Source organism: Morone saxatilis, unplaced genomic scaffold (genome assembly GCF_004916995.1).
Source record: "Morone saxatilis isolate NCDOM2014 unplaced genomic scaffold, NCSU_SB_2.0 Contig21, whole genome shotgun sequence".
Classification (NCBI taxonomy): Eukaryota; Metazoa; Chordata; class Actinopteri; family Moronidae; genus Morone; species Morone saxatilis.
This window is the reverse complement of record NW_023339774.1, coordinates 12,706,950-12,729,328: the sequence shown is the minus strand read 5'-3', so window position 1 is coordinate 12,729,328 and position 22,379 is coordinate 12,706,950. Positions and strand designations below refer to the sequence as shown.

Sequence of the window (22,379 nt, the reverse complement as noted above, 5' to 3'; positions counted from 1 at the left end):
AAGGCATAAATGGGAATTTAGACACTGTGTGCATCCAGGAGTATGATTTTAATGATGCAGATTTACAGTCTATAGCAAGAGCAGCAGTGAGACTGTTTAAGATGCAACTGGTCAGTATACTGTTGCTTATTGAATTCTGTGGTTGATGCATTGTATGTCTTCCAGGCTACATTTAGATTTTATGTTTCAAAGTAAATACTAATTAGCCAGCATGGTCACGCAACATGTTGAAATTTATTTTTTTAGAAGCGAGGACAGGTTTTATGTACTTTACAGTGTACATAAACAGGTTGTTTGGGAGGCTCACTATATTCTGCCACAGAAAGGACTGAATTCATTTCTTTTTTTTTTAAAGTTATCCTCTGACCTTCATTTTCATGTGTTACATAATTTTGCTTTCCAAGTTCTTTTTACATAATAATTTGGTCTTGCTGAATTGCAACAGACTTTTGAGAATGACTCAGCTGCTCTGTCATACAGACTAAGTAATAAAAAAAATACATTTGTATCTCATAATTTCACTTTTTAAGCTTTTAAGATTATAAAGCTTTTTTTAAAGAAAATACTTTATTGCAGATACACTACATTAATACTGATGTAGCTCTTTTTTAACCAGATCACCTTGTTAGTTTTGTCAGTGACAATGTAAATGTTTAAGCTGTCAGTTTGTGAGGGACTACAAATAGGAAATATTTTATTTTATTTGGAGTAAAATAAAATGTAATGTTGTGATGTATGATTATTTGTATGCGGTATAGGTTTAAATTACGTGTGTCTCTTTAGTGCCATTTTGCATAACACATGGACCTCTGTATCTTTGTGGAGCCATTGTTTCGTCTTCTTTTTTTAATTTCATTTGCAGTTTTTACTTCACAGTGTAATTTTATTTACGCATATTAAGCAGCAATACAGCTCATTTGTTATTTATTCGCAGTCTAAAATGAGCACCCAGCAGGTGATTTCAGAAAGAGGCCTTTTACCAAACTTAGCAAATTTCGGTTATATTTATATGTTTATGACATGTAAATATTGTAAAATTGTTCCTTTTATTTATCACTTACATTTGAATTGGTGCGCGGATACTCTGTTTTTTATGTGATTCAAAACGAATGATATCAAAAGCCACTTGGTTTCAAACTCCAATTGTTGGATCTTATTTATCTTTTACTCGCGCAACTTATTAATTAACACATTTGCATCATATTAAATGTGCTTTCCTTTGTGTAAGAAAGGTTTTTATGTCGTGGCTGGTCAGTCATCCATTACTGGCGCAGATCGGCTGCAACAGCTGAACTTTAACCCAACCTAAACCAGGTCGATTTGCTTGTGTGATTTAACATGCAGTGTTATTTCTTTTTTAATTTCGTCGCCAGAGGGTGTAACTCGTTGTGCTATTACATTCATAAAGGCAGCGTGTTTCATATTTGATCATTATTGCGATATCTATCCAACAAAGTACACAATGGACTCTCGGTTTGGTAAAAAATGATTTACCATCATTGAGGATATTTTTAACAAACAGGCCTGCGTTTCATAAATCGATCTACGTGTGTATTCGGTGTGACACTTTTAATATCTCGCTGAATTTCTCTTTTTGTTTGTTTTAGGGGCCAAAATTAGGACGTATTTAACTTTTTCTCTAATGTCACTATCTTTAGTCCAGCTGTTCTCCCACAGATGTAATTTGCGTGACGCACCGTTAACGCGTCTCTTGTTGGAGGCTGCAAGTTAATTATAGTCTGAGAGCAGCTTTCAGGTTGCACTTCCACATCCACGTCATCTGTTTGTGAGGGTTGCCTTCAACTGTTTCAAATGATCAACAGCGCATTTGGCTTGTTGAGCCGCTGGCGCCGTTGGTTGCTTTTTTGTTTTTGTTTTTACATGCTCAGAAGGCCTTCAATCAATTTCCCTCTGAGCCGTTACTCTTAAATGACGGGTTTCACTGTTGAAGACAGTTCATAGTTTCTGTTGTGAAAGCCAGAGAGCGGTTTTTTTTATTTCGTACTTTTTTATTTGGTATTCTTCCACGTAAAGCTCACGTAGACGAATAAACGCCATCTCTCCTAAATGAGTTTGCATGCCCATAGGCCTAAATGACTATAAGGCAAAAACGGACCAATGGAAATATAAAAGGCGCATGCAGGATGCAGCGCGCACATCGACGTACAGCTGCTGGACTTTATGTATTTATATAAAAACTAATTTGTGGAAATCCATTTGAATTCACCTTTACCGCCTAAATGTTATAGACTTCTGAGAGGAAGGTTTACTTCATTTTATTGACCTTTACTTTATATTGACCTTACAGCGAGACGGGAGCCTAAAATGTTTCGCATGGGCAAACTCTTTTTTTCTTTCATCAGTACTCTGTACTCTACTTTTTTCCCTTTTCTATGTCGGAATTTATCAATAAATAATTCTGCTGAACAATGGGGTTTATGTATTATCATACAATAACGGTGTAATGTAAAACTAATTAGCTACAACCAATAATCACATACTGTATCTCAAAGGACCTTGGGCTTCAGGCCTACAGTCATATTGTACAACATCAGTGCAATAGGGGTGCTCTGTAGTCTTGTCCAAGTTCTGCAAAGCCTGTAAGTTATTTGTGTTGATACAGTAACGGAGAAACCATTCGGAAGTCAATCAGAGCTCTGTCTGCAGCTGTGTGTGTGTGTGTTGGAGGGGGCTCGGGGGTGAGAGTGAGGGAGGGGGGTCCTTTTACCTTAAACTTCTACTAAACATTTCAGTCAAACGGATTTCAGAGCCTTTTTCAGCTTATTTTTTATTCAGTCCCTTCAGTACATCTGTTTTTTTTATAAGGTTCAACATTTGCCATAAACCTAAATTTGGCTTCAGAAGAAATTGTCCAGATGCGCAGCATTTACAGTTTAAAAAAGTTTAAAAGTGTCGTTTTCCTACCGTTTCCAGAAGAATGTTGTTGAACAAACACTAGGAAATATTCAGAGGTTGCATCCTCACCAAACATCACTCAATAATTAATGTAGAGATTTAAGAATACAATTTCTACAACAAAAAAAGTCATTTTAATTGCCATGCGTTCTTCATTCAGTCCAAAGAATTTAAAATCTTATATGCTGTGAAGTTACCAGTCATAATATAGACAGCTTGTTGAAGGACAAACACACTGAATGACGAGGAAATTAACTCTGTGGGCGCCTGCGTAATGAGATAACAGTCTAAAATCCAAACGAGACGCTTGAGTGCGCACACTGCAAAAAATGACAACTTTAGCAAGTCATACGTTGTTATCATGCTGCTGCTGTCTTTCTCTAAAATCAAATACTGTACTTTGTGTTAAGTGTATTTCTTCGACGTTTTGCTCATTTCAGGGGGAACAAGACGGAGTCAGAACAGAGTTCAGCTCCATCCACTGAAGTTAAAGTTCAAGGACAACACTGATTTAAAAAAAAAAAAGATATTTGGGATGGCCAAATGTCTAACTGCTGCACTGCCAATGCTAATTTATTAATCTACTTATATCTTTTTTTTTTTACAGTGCATGCTTTAATATCACTTGCACTGTCCACATACGGTCAGCTACATACGCGTCTGGTGGCGTGTCCAACCAAGCAGTGTCAATGCAAACAATGCTCTACAGTTTGATCTAAATTTAAAGAGTCTGGCGATTTGCTGTAATCCTTACCAGAATCTGGAGTGTCCTTTTTAAAACGGTCCGCGGCGAGCAGAATAAACCTGTGCGAAGCCACAGGCCTAAACATAGCGTCTTCAGGCTGCCCCAGGTTTCTGGGTTTTTTTCTGTGGAGACGAATATATCCCATCCCGATCTATTTGTGTCTCTTTAGCCTCTTACTACGTCTTGGAAGCTGTTTTGTACCTATTTCTGAGGAGGCAATAACGGGATAGTACAAGGTTCATTCATAGCATTTAGAGACAAACTGCTTGAGCAAATGGACCGTTAATTAGTATTGTTAATTGCCTAGACACTAATAGAACTACAGGCAAAAACACATGGTCGATTAATCACTTAATCGTTTCAGGCCCTAGGCGGACAACATGTTGACCTACAATACTTGATGGCCCCTATCAAATTTAAATTATGCTTAATAAACGTGATCTCTACATTGTCTGGAGGCTATGACTTTGAGGAAGAAGGGGGTTGCGCGTAATGGCGCACGAAGCAGCAAATATCAAATGGATTCCATCTACCAGACTGGGATTATGGAGAGGTTTAGGGCAGAAACTGGGGTGGGGGCCTGGAAGGAATTATTATTTTGGGGGATAAACCAATGCTATTCCTGCGCAGACTGCTCCCCCCCATCACCCCCACCCACCCCTAATCTACGTAGCGGATCCAGCTTCCGCTTCGCACGGTTGGTCATTGATGCGCGGTGGAGGGTTGGAGAGGGAGCGCGCGCCAGGGAAGAGAGGGAGAGGGGGAGACGTTGACAAGGCTATAGAGACTGGGAGAGAGAGGAGGGAAGAAGGAGGTGACGGACCTGCTCCTCTGGGACTCGGCTACAGTTTACTGCTAGGGGCTATCAGCAGGCTCCGCTCACAAAACGGTCTTCGGCTGTAAAATAAGGCACCGAGCAGCGCCTCGTCGCTGTCACCGAGCTCCGCAAGGCTCTCCGCTTTGTAGGAAATCTGGACTAACTGTGAGAGGAGGGAAAGAAGAAGGATTCATGGAGACTCTGTGGAGCTTCACCGAGCGAAACGCCGGGATTATCTGATTTGGGGACGCGGGGCATTGAACATTTTGAAGACTAGGCGGTGTTTCTCTGCTGTGCCACCGTCGTGTCCAACTCTAGTCCACGACGTGTTTTTTTGTGGTTTTTTTTTAGGTAAGCTGATCGTGCTCTGATCCGGCTACGTGTGTAGTCGTTGTTGTTTGATAGCGGTTTACATCGTAGTACAGGCTACTCTGCGTTGCAGGAATCGCGGCTCCATGCAGAACTGACACAGCCTAAGAGTAGGCAGTTGTCTTTTTCCAGGAGACATTAATGTGCTTTATTGTGTTCCGGACGTCACCATGTCCGATGTGACAATAAAGCTGATGTCTTTTGTTTGTATGGATAAGAGTGTGTTTCCTAAAAGCCTTATAGGGCTGCTTCAATGTGCAGCCTAGTTCTTCCAAAATAAGTTAGTTATCACACTGTGCAAGTCCTTCCCTGCATTCAAATATCTTTGTTAATAGCCTAAACATATTTGTGACCATCATCTTGACATAAGATATCAAACTTTCAGCTTATATGAACAATATATTATAGGCTCAGTTTAATATGCTCTTACTCTGAAATCATTCACTTGTAAACAGGTTGGTATGTTAATATTTATGATGTGTTTTTCTTTTAAGTCTCTTTATTTTTAACGCCTTGACTTATAGTTACTGGCCTCTGTTCACGGCACTTCCTAGAATCAGTAACTTTGTGGTCACATAGTGACAAAAAAAAGCTTATCTGTGTCTGTTTGTATATAAAAACGTATTCAAATCAGCCTATAACAACGTTACTAAGGAGGTCCAGTCTCACACACTGACACCTCTGTTTGGGTCTTACAGCTGGGACAGTAGTTTTTGGAGCTCCGGTCATGGCGGACCAAGAGGAGACTTTTGGCCAAAACTCTCCCGGTGGCTCGGATTCAAGGGAATTACAGACCGATAATAAATCAGAGAAACAAAACGGGACCTCAAGCAAATCCCCATCATCGCAGACGACTTACATTCAGCAGGTCAGTATCGGTCAGTTTGTAGGCCGCATGGGCTGCTCCCGCGGCTTTGTGGGGTCACATTTACTTAAAAAATATATAAATAAATAAAAAAGTATATATATATATATATATATATATATATTTACACATTAGTTCAAACAAGTCTTATATTGTAGTTTTGGTTGTTAAAATATACACGAAATCTTGGGGAGGGGGAAAATGTGGGATGGGAGAAAGTAATTCCACTAACTTAAAACAACTTTTGGCCAAATCTAACTTTTTTGGATCCGATATTTAGTCCGTGTTCTTTGTCCGACTGTGTCGCTTCAGAAAATGTATTTGAGAAGTGAAACAGCATCAGAAAAGTTTCACAGCAACTTCCTCTTGTTTTTAGACTGTATTTCATGACTGAATATGAGACTGATAAATTATAGGTGAATATGTTGATCGTCAGACATGAACTCTGGCCTCATTATAGTATATGTTTGTAGTTTAATGCTAAAGGCTCAACAGGTTAAAGACTGTACACCCACATATTAAATAAGTAAGTAGTTACACAGGGAATGCATTTCACTACATTCCCTACATTATTTCATACATTATTTATAAATGTACAGCTCTGTGGGCCAGAATTTAAAATTCGTATTTTACTTCAAACCACTGGCATTCATAATTTCCTCTTTGGCAACTGAAAACAGATGTTTTTGACAACAGGCTATTTAACTCAGAAGGCCTCAAAACCATGTTAGACCAGAGCAGGACACCTCTGCGTAAACTTTAAGTAGGCCTGTTACAGCAATGCTTTGCGCACCGTTGGCACTAAGATGCTTTTATTTTCAAGGGAATGGAGGGAATAAAAGTCTACCTGCACGAGAGGGAACTCTGGTCAAAGTTTCACGAAGTGGGGACTGAAATGATCATCACCAAAGCTGGAAGGTAAGAGGACAAACTATACAAATATGTATCATTATTATGACTGGAAACCGCTGCAGAGTTATTAACTGCATGGCTGCTTGCTGATAAGAATCCCCACGCAATTTTGTGAATTTTATCTAGGCCCCGGAATTAATATGTAGACTATAGGCCCGGATGGAAAATTTCTTTGCATGGGGATTTGGAAATATACACCGCGAGGAACCACAAAGAAAACACAGAGCATCTGGTGGATGCTTTAGCGCTCTGCAACACCAAGAGAGCAGAGCCTACATTTTATTCTGGGTGGCCCTGTTGGGAAATACAATCGAACCATCAACCTGAGAGAGTAAATGCAAAAAGACTTTCATCCGGTGTGCTGAGCTTGAGAAATTTTTACTTCAACAATTTTAAAAATCAATTAAAATAAATCAATTTTAGGAGCATATGTTATATTTGCAATATGTTCTCTGTATATGTGTGTAATTTGACGCAGACACTTTCTTGTGTGCAACACTTGTGCAGCAACATGTCATGCAGGGACTGTACATGTGTCTTGCTGTCAGCTTCACAGTTGCCCTCAGGTTGTATCCAGTCAGTGTAACGCACGTCGGCTGAGTGTGAACTTGCATATACGCATGGTGACTGCTGGTGTCCGCTCATGGTGACTCAGATGTGGGTATTAGGCCTATAAATGGGGAATATTTATAGTTTAACACAGCTACATTTCATTGTGCTCTGCAGTGCGGGCAGAGGAAGGTTGTTTTCTCACAGCTGCATAAAGCCTCCATTATATTCCCGTCAGTCATTTCTCTCCAAGTTTTTGGCTTGGAATGATATTGCACAGCAGCCTCGTCCTCAGCCCTTCCCTTCGACTCATGAGACTGCTTAACCTTTCTCGTGTTATGTGTGGGGTTTTTTTTACCTACAGTATGACAGCTACCAAATATGCAAAAGATTTATTCAGCGGATCCAGCAAAAATCTGCCCCACACTGAAATAATTTTTAAATGCTCAGATCCCTCTCAGACCCAACGCGGTGCCTTTTTAAATAGTATCCACCTTTTCAGTTACACAAAGACATTTATTGGGCATTTTAAACCAGCCCACCTGAGCTGGCTGTATGCACTATAATTTAGTTTACAAATCGAAATCATTACAAAAAGGGGAAAAAGTCATAAGCTTTAATTTTCATTTTCTATGAATTTGTTTATTCTCTATTTTATGTAACGCTGTGATGGATGATTGTACCTGCTAAACTTTTAAAGATGACTAAAATTGGACGTGATGATTTCTTCTACAGAGCAGAAACCCGTAAAAACACACCACAGTCTATTTTTGTCTGTATGTAGTAGCCTTCTTTTTCCACAACTTTGAAAGAAATGCCATATAGCGCTTTAAACCGTGTTTTGTCCTTTTTACAGGCGAATGTTCCCCAGCTTCAAAGTGAAGGTCACGGGATTAAACCCCAAAACTAAATATATTCTCCTGATGGATGTTGTTCCAGCGGACGACCATCGGTACAAATTCGCCGATAATAAATGGTATGTAAAGAAACTAATTGAAGAATCTAATTCTTGAGAACTTTCTCTTTGCAGAAACAAAACTTTTTCTTTAACTTTACGCGCACTAATGGGGGTCGTTGTTTTAGGGGGTCGCTGCTACTCTCTGGAGATTATTCCAACAGGATATTTTATATTGTTGTCCTGATGGACGAGAATCGGAAGTGGACATATTAATTCCCCGAGAATTATGAACTGTGCATTTTGTAATGCTTGCCAAGAAATGTAGTCAGCAGGGAGAAATGTTTCTGCCGGAGCTGACGTTTCGGTGTTGAATGAATGGTGATTGCAACAAGGCTGTCTTTCACAGTGGGGCACAAACATGGTTATTTGTTTAGAGTCATGTCGATCTCTCTAACCTTGGTCAGGAATGTCTTGTTTTGGGTCAGCGCATTTCAATGAGGGGATACTCAGAGAGGATAATCACATGCCAATACTGCCGATAATGACCTGTCCAAGGCACGTCCTGGAACTAATTCTCCTCTTGATCTAACGATGTTAGAAAACAATGTCTACAATCTCTAATCTGACCTCTTACAACCCAAAACCAACTTCCTTATATTGTATTATATATAATACATGATTACACTGGAGGTCACTTTTGGAGCTATTTAACTTAAAGAAGCCCCAACGCAAAGTTTTGACAAGGAGGTAAACATCCTGGTGGCTTTAGGCCAGTGCGTAAATGTCTTGGATGATCAACTGAGATTCTTTATGAAGCAAGTCTTAGGTTTGCAGCAGGTCCCTAGTAATTTGTTGTTTTTGTTTATTAATGAATTTTATTTAATTGTAAATGAGATTTTCCTTTAAGTAAGTTGCATGCAATTCAGATATCTGTGTGCGTAATTCCTTAAATTTTGATAATGAAATAAATGCCTACAGATGATGGATGCAATGTTGGTGTGAACACGTTTGCTCCTGCATAGTTGATAGCTGGAATACGGGTGTCAGTCCAATGTGTTACAGTGTGACTGTGTTGCTGTAATTCAGGTCTGTGACCGGGAAGGCAGAGCCCGCCATGCCCGGCAGGCTCTACGTTCACCCGGACTCTCCCGCCACGGGTGCGCACTGGATGAGGCAGCTGGTCTCCTTCCAGAAGCTGAAATTGACCAACAACCACCTGGACCCGTTCGGACACGTAGGTGCCTAGGCCTATCATCTATACTTTTTAACCCCTGTGTGACTGGGAATGCTATAATAACCTTCTGCTGCTCTTCTGCTGCTCTGATCATCTGTGTTGTGTGTTGGATTTTTACTGAAACGCGACCTTTCTACTCATCTATGGGATTCTTTATTACCTTTTACAACAACTACTGGTTTCCACGACTAATGATGGTTTTTATTGTTTAATTTCATATATATATATATATATATATATATATATATATATAATCACCACACGTACCTTACCCCCTCACCTACTCACTACCGGTAACTCACCTCACCACCTGACCCCCACCCCCCTACGCGCCCCTCACCCTATATATATATATATATAATCACCAGTTAAATTATTGACTCAAAACATGCTGAATCTGGGGAAAAAAAGGAAACTACAGAATGTTACAGGGCGCAACTTTTTCCTGAGAAGGGAAATATGAATTATTATTATTATTATTATTATTATTATTATTATTATTATTATTATTACTAGTCAGAAATTCATAAGTTGTATGCTTTAAAAATAAGTTTTACGTTTATTTTAAGTGTTTTGGTAAGACTCTTTGCCCATTTATTTGAACTGATTTAAAACAATACCTCATATATTAGACTTTAAAGGTCATCATTTTCTTTTTAGTAAAAAAAGAAGATACAATTGTCCCTACTTACTTGTAAAAAAAAACAGAACCTCCCATTTTTTGAAAAACCCTGTCTTTGCAATGCACATGGCCAAAGGAAGTAGGTATAATTTTGCTCAGGGTATTTAAACATAGAAGGATACCATTTATTTCCTTCAAACTATAGTTGCTTACTTCCAAAAGTTTAATGAAAATAAGATACATTTTTCTTTTTAATGTCAGAAAAACCATGGAATGATGGTCTTCTTTAATGTATTCTTGTGCTTAATTCTTCATTGACAGATTAGTTAAAAGAACAGGATATTGGATTTTCTGCAAAAAACATGTAAACAGATTTTATTTCGTTAATGCCTGAGGTCGTTTTGAAAAATAAGAAACAGAGTTGACTTTGCCACACATATTGTTTTATCTAAGAGAGATGTGGTAAATAAATGCTTTGATAAAGTTAATTAACATTTTAAATGGGCCTACTATAATATGTACTTTCCCTCGTACAATGCAATTCATGGTCGTCACAATGAAAACAATGTATAGTAATATTCTGACGAGAGTCTCTGATGTTTCAACCTCAATTTCTGATTCTGATTCTTGACAAAATCACTTGAATTTCAACTTTTTTCACCCTGCCATTGTTGATGGTAAAGCAATGCGTTTTTGTCTTTGATAGTTTTTGGTTGCCCAGGTTTATTATAGCACCCCCTAGATGCATTAAAGTTGCAGACCTCCTGGAAGTCTGCTTTCACAAGTATAGGGGAACAGTTGGGTACTTTTTAGCAAAACGGAAAGAGGCAATTGCACCCCAACCCACCACCTCCCTCACTCCTTACCAGTGAGGGACTGTATGGTACCCATTTCCTAACTTAAACTGCTCATTATTCTACACTCACTATCTGGCCCCAGGCTCTTTTTGATTCCTGTCTTATACCCAAAACACAAACATCACTTACTTCATCAACAAATGGGCCTGTTGGCGGCCCGGTTTTCATAAAATTTCAAGTTGATGGGCACGTAGAGGCCAAATTAGATGTCTTGTTGTAGAAACGGAATAGTAACACAATTAGCTTTTTTACTAATAGGCCCAGTCATTAAAGGGGGAAAAAAACAATTACGAGGTCTGGCAAAAGGTACATTGAAAGCTTTTCTGTTTTTAAATACTGAGGGAAAATATAAGAAATTAAATGATTAAAAATGTTCCCCTCATGTTGATTGGATGTGTTAAACTAATGATTAAAATCTGCAGTGAAGGATGAGAAAAAGATGTAGGTTGTTGAGAGGCAGCACTAAAACATGTCTTGTTATAATGTTATAGTGATGATGTTTGATTTATTCCAATTATCATGACCACTGAACCCAGACTGACAATTATTTGCTACTCAGTTTGATGGCCAGTCACATTTACCAAAGCAAAAAAAACTTTTATTTCTACACACACATGCCACTATCTATTCACATGGCACCTATAGTGATTGTTGCCTTGCCAAAGCGCAGCTGGTGAAATGAAACTGGAGCTCAGTCGGAATGTGAGCAGTGTTGTAAATTTTGGGTTAAAGTACATTTTTGATTGGTTGCAGTGGTTCTTGGCTCACCCTCTTTCGTGCTGGGAGACAGCACCCTGGGATTCATAAATGAAACGCTGGTGGCTGGCCAGAAAGATATTCCATCAGCTTGTTGGTCCAGCTGGTTGAAATAACTTGTGGATGATTTATAATTACTAGCAGTGAGACACGAGACCAATGTTGCTGATGTAGATTGGACCAATTTAAGATGGGCCTGAAGCAGTCATTTTTCTCTAGAAATGTCCAGCAATTAGAGACACGTCAGTGGACTGAGCAGGGCCGAGCTCAGCAGCGAAGGACTGTTGTGAAGAGTCTGACAGATACAGATAATTGTGTAGCTTTGTTTTTTCTTAAAATGATGCATATTCTCAACCTGTTGTAGGCAGCCCGTTCTCCTAAAATCTTGCACACAACTAACTTGCAATAGCTATTTTTTTAGCTACGTTTTTGAAGTGACATAGTCGTAGTTTTGAGTAGAGATAGTGTGTTTGTTTGGTTTTCGCAATTTTATATTTATTGATATTTTCAGGCAGAAAGAGTGACAGGAGCATCGTAGTCTTAAGGTATAGGTCAATATCTCCATACCATTTATTTCAATTAATGACTTCTAATTAGAAGATCATGTGTTTTGAATAAGGTTTAATGGTGAAAAAAAATTTTCTTTACTATTGCAAATATGCATCTTAATAAAACATGACTACTTTTTAATCCATTACATCTGTTAGACAGCTAATTGTACAGTTAGTAGTTACTTCACAGGCAAGATTTTACTTAGAAAACAAATGATTATGAGGATTATAAAGCTCAGTTAAATTATCCAACAGCATAAAAAAATGTTAAATTAGGTTCACATTGACTACTGCAACATTAAATGCTGCTTAGTGGATGCATCAATATTATTAATCCATTAATATTATTAAACCATTAGGTACATAATAATACAACACTCTGGAAAAGGCCATTCTGCATAATAAGTACTTTTAGTTTTGATACTTTTGCTGTTAAAACTTGCTGTACTTTGATTTAAAGTACCACATGGAGTTTTTAACTGTTTATGAAAGTCTTAAATTTAATAATGCCTCTATACCTGATAGTCAGTAGATAGTTATTCTTAATACCACCACCACCTGCCACCAGGTTGGATTTGGTTGGATTGCTCACGAAATCAGATGAAACAAGGTGTTCGAAACACTACCGCTTTTGTCCACAGGGGCTGCCAGAATCAACACAAAACCTTTAAGTAAAACTTTAAATGTAGTACTTTTACATCAGATAAAGTATCTCTTTACTATATTGTAGTATCGTAGTAGGAGGTATTTCTTAAACCACTGCACTACGGTGCCACTTTTGTCTCATCATTATAGATTTAAGTAACCAAACTGGTGTTGTTCCTGTATTTTAAATCCCAAAATTAATTTGTTTTTTTCTCAGGTTTCATACCATACTGCAGTTTTTGCTTTGATCTCCCTCTCAACTCCCGGAATATTTCTCAGTGTTATTCATCTCCTCCCTCAATTTGCTCCTGCACTCGTCTCCCTGTCTTCCCACACATGTTTTGTCCAGGAGGGTGGAGTGTGAGGATCGCACTGTTTATATTTGAATGGCAGTGTGCGATGAGCAATAGATGATGGTGTACAAAGCCTGCTAATCCCGAGGCTCGGGGAAACTCTCTGATGTGGTGGAACTTGAAAGCAAAGGGCAGCGGCGTGAGACCCAAAGTGATCCCTCACTATCATTAAATACTATCATCGAAAGGCTGGGGGTGGGGGGCACAGATACAGAGACCCAGGCAGGGCAGCGGCTGGGCCAGGGAGATGAAGCGTGTGCTGGGGCCCCAGTGGGTGGTCTTCAGCTACACCCCTACCCCCACTAATACACATACTGGACTTTGGGAATCCACAGTCAGTGGACCATGCTATTTTCCAGGGTGAAATGTGTGTTTAGATATTTCCATGCAACTTCTAATGTGCTACAGTGGCAGCCATGTTTAGCTTCTAAAACCATGCAGTGTGGTGAGTGACGTGTTTGCATTGATGGGTTTGTTGTGGTGGTTTATCCCAATCTTGAACGTATTCCTGCAGACCTCAAGTAAGCCATTAGTGAATGCATGCATGGGAAAATGTTTTGTTTAACCTACTTTTTCTCTGCACCATGTTTAAATACTTTTGAAAAGCTCTTTCATAGAGCGTTAAAGCCTCATTCATGCTGCTTGATAGTTGAGACCTGTGGTTAAGAATTTTTTTTTTATCTGTGACATGACAACACAGGAACCAATACAATCCCACTCCTAAACATGGAAGTTATAAGAGTTACTGCGGAATACAGCAGCAAGATTTAAATTTTCTCAGCCTGAGCTTCAGTTTGGTAAAACTATTTTCAACTCGGATCCAAGTATGCAGCCCCAAAACCCTTTCCTGCAAATACTTTTATTTATGGTGGATTGTAAAATTTGCAAAAGCTGAGTTTCCATCTGCAAATCATCCACTCTTCAACAGCCTGCTTACCTAACCAAAGTGATACACTCTGATATTCTCTGAAACAGGGTCAGTAACATCCATTAAATAATCTTGCATCTACAAATAGGCATGGCAAGCAGCTGAAACACATTTTTACCCAGTTTCTGCCCTGTTACAAAAACCTATGGAACGATGAAATTAGATCAGATTCAACTGGAAATTGGTAATGGATGACTATTGTATTGTCTATATAAGCCTGTATGGTTCACTCAGCTCTAAGAAAGGGTTATGTCTGTGTGATGCTACAGGGTGCCCCCACGGGCACTGAAGGTCAGGGTGTTCCCTTGTCTCTTCTAATGCTGGCAGTGAAAGGCAGGTACAAAAACAACCTTTAAGATAACAGATAACAGGGGGAATGCCTATGGGACAGAACAGTGGGGGTGGGTGGGTGTAAAAAGGCAGGGGGGAGTTATGAGGGGAACAAAAAAAGCCCTGTTTTTTTAATCTTTAAATGTAAGTGGATCTGATGAAAATAAAAATCATTAGTTTTCCTCCAGGCTGATGACCGTGACTCCCTGGTCCGTCAAAACAATTAGACTTAAGACCCACGGATGAGAGGGCCTCAAAAGAGAAGTTCAAGGCTCAAGTTCAGCTGTGTGGACCGCGTCTTAATGTCGCCAAGCTAGCCACTGGTAGTAGTCATCACTTAGCACAAACTAGTTTAGTCAGGTTAGAGGGGCAACAATAGAGAACACATGCACATCTATGACTATTGGGACACAGTACTGCGATAACTGTAATATAGTGAATTATTAGCTCTCTGCAAAGATGCACTAATGATTTGGGAGTCACACGTTTTGTTTCAGTTTTTTCTCTAGAAAACTACTCAGACCATTATTTCTTTAAATGAGAGGAGAGGCTCATAGGCCTTCTACAAAAACAAAATAATAGTGCGTGGCCCAATTTTATTTGGAATATTTATGTAAGCAATAAAACATTCATTAGATTTTCTAGTGCAATAAAAGTTGTACCTTTAGTCAAACATGTAATTTGTCCAAAAAAAGAATGTAGTTATGTAGTTTTGACTGAAAAGGTTTAGCTTAATTTGATCTATCTGGCTTCTGTGAGATTCATATTTTTATTATATTATTAAGTAGCTGCCAAGCCTTTTCTTGCTTTTTTCCTTTAATGTCCTTATGCATAAATTATGCCAATAACATTTCTCACTTTTGAATGGCTGCCCCTTCTTTTATCTTTGAGTCATTGTGCACGCCTCTGTCCTGTATATGTTTGCATTTCATATTGGTGCATGGTATAATGACAAAGTGTTGGAACTGAGCCCTGAAATGCGTTGCAAAATAAGCATTCTTAGCCTACAGGCGTTTGTACCAGCATGCCCTGTGAGCAACAATAACCATAACATCCATCCAACCATATAAATATATACTTATGATTCCTTTATGATTTCAGTTTTTTTTTTTATTGCCTTCCCAAATTAATCCAAAACGTTATCAAAGCAACTAGGGCTTAAAATTTTGGATTTTTTCACACTAAGTAGCGCCGAAGAAAACCTCATGTTAGAGTGCGTTTCTAATTCTGTCTCCTCTGCAAGTGTTATTTTCAGAAAGGGTGTTTTAACATACTTTTCTGTGATAACATGCAATCAAATATCTAACGCTAGGTTTCACATGTTCTTTCCTCCAGATCATCCTAAATTCGATGCACAAGTACCAACCGAGGATCCACATAGTGAAGGCAGATGAAAATAACGGCTTTGGCTCCAAAAACACGGCCTTCTGCACTCACGTCTTCCCCGAGACAGCCTTCATTGCGGTTACGTCCTATCAGAACCATAAGGTAAGTCCTGCATGAGCTACTTTTGGGGGGTTTTTTTGTTTTTGTTTTTGTTTTATTGCAGTCTGTGACTTAGTAAACCAGGCAACTTTAAATTCACGGCGTATTTTATGGGGCGATTTTATTTTAACAATGTTTTAAACGTGGAAAAAGTTGCAGAAACATAAACAAAGCCACATAAGCAGGTTAAAAGTTTTGCCAAAATGCAGAATTATGTTAAGGTGTAATTTCGGTTTAAACAAAAAACATTATTATTATTATTATTAGTAGTAGTAGTAGTATTATTATTATTATTATTATTATTATTATTATTATTGTAGTAGTAGTAGTAGTAGTATTACGGACACACAAGAACTTTGTTGGAGCTCCTAAACTGCTGATGGCAGGAGATAAAACGAAAGGCACGGTTCTCTGTGAGGTTAAAGCCTTGTTACTGTCAGCTGAAAATCTCTGATATCACACTGAGTCACTGACAGACGAGGGAAAACTTCAGATATCCGACTAGACGTCGTCTGACCTCAAGAGACTTCTTCTCATTTATAAACCTGCAACGCTTTGTGGAGAGAGACAAGCAGCAGATACACCGGGCTCTCCAGGTTCCTCAGTACCTTATAAAACCTAATGACAATGCAAAAAAATAATAATAATAATAATAAAATAACGCATAATAATAATAATAATAATATTGATAATAACAATAATAAGAATACGTTTAGAGTTATTAGTGATCTAAATAAATGACCTATCAACAAGCTTATTTGAGAACCTCTGAATAATAGCTTATCTCTTGGCCAATATTTATCTGCCTACTTTATTTATCTATTTGTCTCGGTGACAGATGCGCAACATAAACCCGTAGTTTACAAAAACGGGAATGTGGTTTAAAGAATAATATAGGAGGGTATTACATTATATAATAGCCTGTAATACATATTATAATATACAACATTTTTCATATAGGCTCATATATATATATATATATTTAAATGTTCCTATATATTTTTCACTATTCTCTATTTTCGTTGAGCTTTCTGTTAGTTCCTTGCTGTCGGTTGACGGTGCAATAACTTGTACCGTTAATAAATAGTAAATTCACATTGTTATGCTGTTATTGCTTAGCCTAGCAAAAGCTGTGTAAAAGCTGAAAAACCTGAAAGAGTTCATTGATTTTGGTTTTTGAATGTTCTTCCCCACACACACAATTTATAAAAGGATCGCCTAATAAGAGTTAAGTGAATCTATGTTGAGAGCAGGCAGCCTCACGGTTGTTTAGTTAGACCTGCGTGTTAAGACTTGGGGAAAGACGCAGAAATAAAACTCAATATTTACTCTGCACAAATTTCTGGGGGGGGGGGAAATCTTGGGAATACAGATATGTGTAAACAGCGTCTGTTTAACATCATTTAACCATGTAGGCCTATATGTTTTTAGTTTGGGGAATATGGGAAAAAGGGGCGAAAGCTCATAATGTCCCTGCAGCCAATCAGGAGTCTCCGCGCTTCTGGGAACAGGAAGCACAAATGACCGACATGCTGTAGAAACCATTCATTATTTTCAAACATCTTATTGGGGGCTGAGATCGTAACCCGGGGCTAATTTGTTGGGGCTTTCCAGACCTGCAGAAAAACAAGCATTTCTGATTTCCAGGCGCTTTACCACAACTGTCTAATCAAACACTCTTAACATCTGCCAAAGTAATATGTGCTGCAGGCATGTGTCCAATTCACCTGTTAGACTCTCAGCTAATGAAAATGGCCAAAGTCTCTGGTTTCAAGTCTTTCCTGTCACAGCTGTAATTAATGTCTCCAAACTGTTTTCTGAAATAATATGTTTTCTTCAAGAATAAAAAGTGAAAAAATAGTGGCCTAAAAGTCCACGCCTTATATTTAAGTTATATTTCATGAATCTTATTTTAAGCACTTCACTTCTTTAGGCTAAAATAGCACAAAGCATCTGGAAATATGTTTACATAGGCCTCAGTTATTTTAATGGGCATAGTTTGAATACAGTCTAGTAAAACGTGCAGTCTTTGAAGTTGTGAATGAATTTTACGCAATTGTCTTGAGCATACTCCCAAATTATTTTTAACAATATTCATATTCTCTGTTCTGATTATTTCCATGCTCTGAGCCCAGTCAGTAGGAGAACTCACACGTGTTTTGCAAAATATATAATTTTCTTTTTCTATAAACTGAACTCAGGCTATCACTATGGAATGGGTAATTGTTTGTCTAGCTGTATTTCTTCTTGGAACGCCCCCAGAGGGTAACAAGAGTTCAACAGGGCTCTGAACTTTTTATTCCAAACTGGAAAAAAAAAAAAAAAAAAAGATGAAACAATATATAAATGCTCTGCCAGCCTGCATGTATTAACAAGAAGCTAGCGAAGTGTCACACGGGAGATTTTACAAGGTTTGGCAAAAGTGTCAGCCAGCGTGCAGACAAACCTCTAGTCTTGTCAGAAAGCTGGAAGCACACAAGAGCTGCCAACTAATTACCTGCCAGAAACCACTGCTCATAAGAGGGATATCCCTAGATTGTATTTAACCTCTTTGGGATTAACTTACTATTGCAGGGTGATTCTCTGCACTTTTTTTTGTCTGATATTTACAAAGACATTTTTACTAAAACATAAAGTCATATAATAAATCACATTATTTGCATTTGTCGTGCAATGCGCCAACTATCTGTTAAGCCAGAAAGCATCAAATGTAACATTATAAATTATCCAATGAAAATATGTCTTATTGAGACATGCTTTTATTGAACTGTTTAGCTGGATCCCTGAAAGCATCTTAGGTTTCTGGAAATGTGATCTATTATTTAATTCTCTTGGGTAACTTGTGAGCAGTTAGATGTATCCAAAAAAAACTCCAAAAACATGTTGTAATACTGTCATCATATGAGCCTCTTGTCTATTGTAAAACTATTGCAAATGCTGAAATGTTGATACAAAGTCTTTATTTAAAAAGCTGCTACATTTAGGACAAAAAAAGTGTGTGTGTAATTTGGGCCCATATGACTTTTTAAAATAGAGCTGAAGATCTTGTAATGAAGTGGCACAGCCAGCAGAACAAATGGCTTTGATTGCATAATATATCCCTAATTAAGTGTTTTTGCTGTTTTAGATAACCCAGCTGAAGATTGAGAACAATCCGTTTGCAAAAGGCTTTCGTGGAAGTGATGACATGGAACTGCACCGGATGTCCAGAATGCAAAGGTAGCTATAGAGAAAGTTGTTTTTAAATCAGTCTTTTGTTCATTTTGTAGTATGTGTACATATCATTCATAATCTATTTCTTTAGTTGTTCCTGGGCTGTGATACATGAAAAACACTGGCACAAACTGAATGATGTCAAATGAGTAAATACAACTAGACTACTGACATCCTGGTCACACTGGTCACTTAACAAGTCCCACCTTAATCCTTCAGTCATCCAAATGCAAGCCAGTTATGAGTGTTATTTTCAGTGAGTGTTATTTTCGGTGATGTAAGTGTAGCTGTTGATCTTCGGCCAGTTTTCATGCTGAAGACTTTTATGGCTGATCTGGCAGAACCTCTGAAACACAACTGCAACATCTCCCTTCCACAGAGCTCTTTATACCAGGAGGTTCCAACTGCTTATGTGTCTGCTGTGTGTGTGTGTGTCTGTGTACGTGTGTGTGTACATGCATTTATGTTTAACTGGTGATAACGCTTGGTCCTGCAGCCAAGGCAGAAAACGACCACATTGCTCTCTCTCCCTATTATTCAGTCCAGATGAGGGATGGAGCATGCGTCCATACTGCGGGGAAAACACATTTTCAAAGGAGAAAATCGGGTTTTGAAACTCACAGCCCACCCACTCACCCCTTCTTTGGGCAGCTGATACAGACGCTGTGTGTATTTGAATGTAGAAATCCCGAATCAGGAAAAAAAAAAAGAAAAGCTCTTTGGCTCTTCCACAAGGTGTTAAAATCCTACTTCCTTCACATAACCTTTATTCTGGGCCACAGAATAAAGTTCTTTGTAATTAAGTATTTCAGATTAATGTCATGGTTTATACTGTGGGGGAAAATCTCTGGAAATCAGGGGATATATTTCTGTACTTTTAAGAAGTTTTTAAAAATTGAATGCTTGATTGTATCAGACACACGTTAAGTTACTTTAAGTAGGTGCGTGCCACAATTTAATGTTTTTAATGCAACGTTTTGAGTGAAATGCATTTCACCTATCAAAACTCTGCAAATGTATAGACCACGGCAAGAGTCCAAACCACACTATCAATCTTACATGCCATTGGCCAATCCTGCCGAGTACAGTAAGCTATGCACGTCTGCTCTTGGTTACGCTTTTGAAGGGAGAGCTTATTGCAAAACCAGGTCACTGTTTCAACTGAGGCGATTCCTGAAATCAAAGAAGCAAAAGTAGCAAAATGATCTATTGACGGATCCTGTGGATTAATAGGAGTGAAATGCATCCTGGCACTTTCACTGGAATAGGTTTTCCCCAGCGGAGTGTCTCTCTGTGTGTCCTAAGTGGGTGTGATTCATTGATGGTGAACGTAGTTAATTGTCTTTGAGAACAGATCTTATGCTGAATCAAACTGTACAGGATTAAACTATTAATTTTGGTTTTACATGCCCTGGGTATACAATAATATGTTAGGGGGTTAAACTGCAGATCATTACTAACAACTGTATTTGGGTTGTTTGTGTGTGTGTGTCTGCACATAGTACCAAGGAGTATCCAGTAGTGCCTCGCAGTACAGTGCGCCAGAGAGTGGGCTCCAGTCAAAGCCCGTTCAGTGGGGAAGTCCAGGGAATGGCCACCCCGAGCACCCTGAGCTCCCAGTACTCCCAGTGTGAGAATGGCGTCACAAGCACCTCCCAGGACATGCTGCCTCAGTCAGGCTCGTACCCCCTGCCACATGAGCATGGTCAGGAGTACCACTGCATCAAGAGGAAAGGTAGGAGCCTCTGCTTTTATGAGAACTCTAGGATGAAATAAGAAAGTGTTGGTATGTGAGAGATTAGATTCGTTTCTTGCAGTCAGTTGACAGTGCAATAACTTGTAATATTAAGAAATAGTATATCAATTATTGCTTAGCCTAGCCAACTTGAAGTTATTAACTAACATTTGCAGTTTCTTTAAAAATGGACACATTATATATATATTATTTTATGTAGATTATGGCCACTTTCATTTTCAGATCTTTTATAAAATTGTGTAAAATACAAAAAATGTGGTTAAAAACAGCATATATACAGTGACATAAAAGGGACAATAATCATTTAAAAAAGGTAATATAGAAAGCATGTTAATTATTTTCATAACATTTTGTTTGTTATAAGGATGACCATTTAATTAGTAGTAAAATTGTGGAAATTAAAGGACAATATTTTACCATTCCAGAAAGGTTTGTCACAGGTTAGTGATGCACATTTTTACTTAAATACTTGAGTAACACTGTTCTTTAACTCTACCTGCAGTGGAGGATGACTGTCACTCAGGTGAGCACAGCTATAAGAAGGCCTATCTGGAGAGTTCGTCCAGTGAGGAGGACCATTACTACCGCCCAGTTGGCTACACCCAGAGCCTCGGCCTGGCTGGCGGGCCCTACCGCAGTGAGTCCAGCCAGCGGCAGGCCTGTATGTATGCCAGCGCCTCACAGGGTGCTGAACCTGTTCCTAGTTTGGAGGACATCAGCTGCAACACTTGGGCCAGCGTTTCACCCTATGGGAGTTGCTCTGTCACCACCATGCAGCCAATGGAGCGGCTGCCCTACCAGCACTTCTCCGCTCACTTCACCTCAGGGTCTCTGGTGTCCAGACTTGGCGGGGTTGGGGGCCACGCCTCTCCACAGCTGGGCGATGGCCACCACCCTGCCATGTACCAGAGCTCCATGACCCACCAGACTCTGGGCCGCCAGTGCAGTCCTGGGGCTGGGATCCAGTCGCCAACAGCTGGCCTACAGGGAAACGAGTACCTCTATACACACGGCATACCACGTACACTCTCGCCACACCAGTACCACACTGTACATAGTGTCAGCATCATGCCAGAGTGGAACGAGAACAGCTAAAAGAGCTTTTTTTCACACTCAAGAGATAAAAGATATTAAAGAGAAACACAACAAAGGACCAAAATAAGGCAGGGTTTAGATGAATTTATATTTATATTTTTAGAGGATGTGTTGCTGATCATCTTAATGAGATGGATATTTGTACAATGGTGTTGAGTAGGAAAGCAAGCATCTTATCACTTAATTTGTTGTGACAGCATCTGCACTTATAAGCAAATATCATAAACATGAACAAAGAGGAGCTGGACCACAGCATGTGCAAAGACTGCTCAAGCGCAGAGAAAGTGAAGTGGAGATTCAGACACTGAACAGAAGAAGAGAAATGCTTTGCCAGCAGTCCCCTGGTTGATGATGTTCTTGTGCGGTGGTGTTTTTTGGATGTCAACATTTCAGAGACATGTGAATATATTTTCATCTTTTTTTTAACAAGTACAAAACTCTTGTTTTGTATTTCCCGCATTTGTGTAAAAAAGGTTGTTTGTC

General features: G+C 38.9%; 1 protein-coding gene across 1 annotated transcript; it reads left to right on the top strand.

Annotated features, from left to right (window-relative positions):
- The first annotated feature begins 5,574 nt into the window (after positions 1 to 5,574).
- On the top strand, positions 5,575 to 21,896 carry tbx5a (T-box transcription factor 5a). Its single transcript, XM_035668171.1, has 8 exons — positions 5,575 to 5,715; positions 6,536 to 6,630; positions 8,030 to 8,149; positions 9,158 to 9,305; positions 15,683 to 15,835; positions 18,960 to 19,051; positions 20,548 to 20,780; positions 21,304 to 21,896. The coding sequence occupies exons 1-8, from the start codon at positions 5,575 to 5,577 to the stop codon at positions 21,894 to 21,896; spliced, it is 1,575 nt and encodes a 524-aa protein (XP_035524064.1).
- The last annotated feature ends 483 nt before the right edge of the window (positions 21,897 to 22,379 follow it).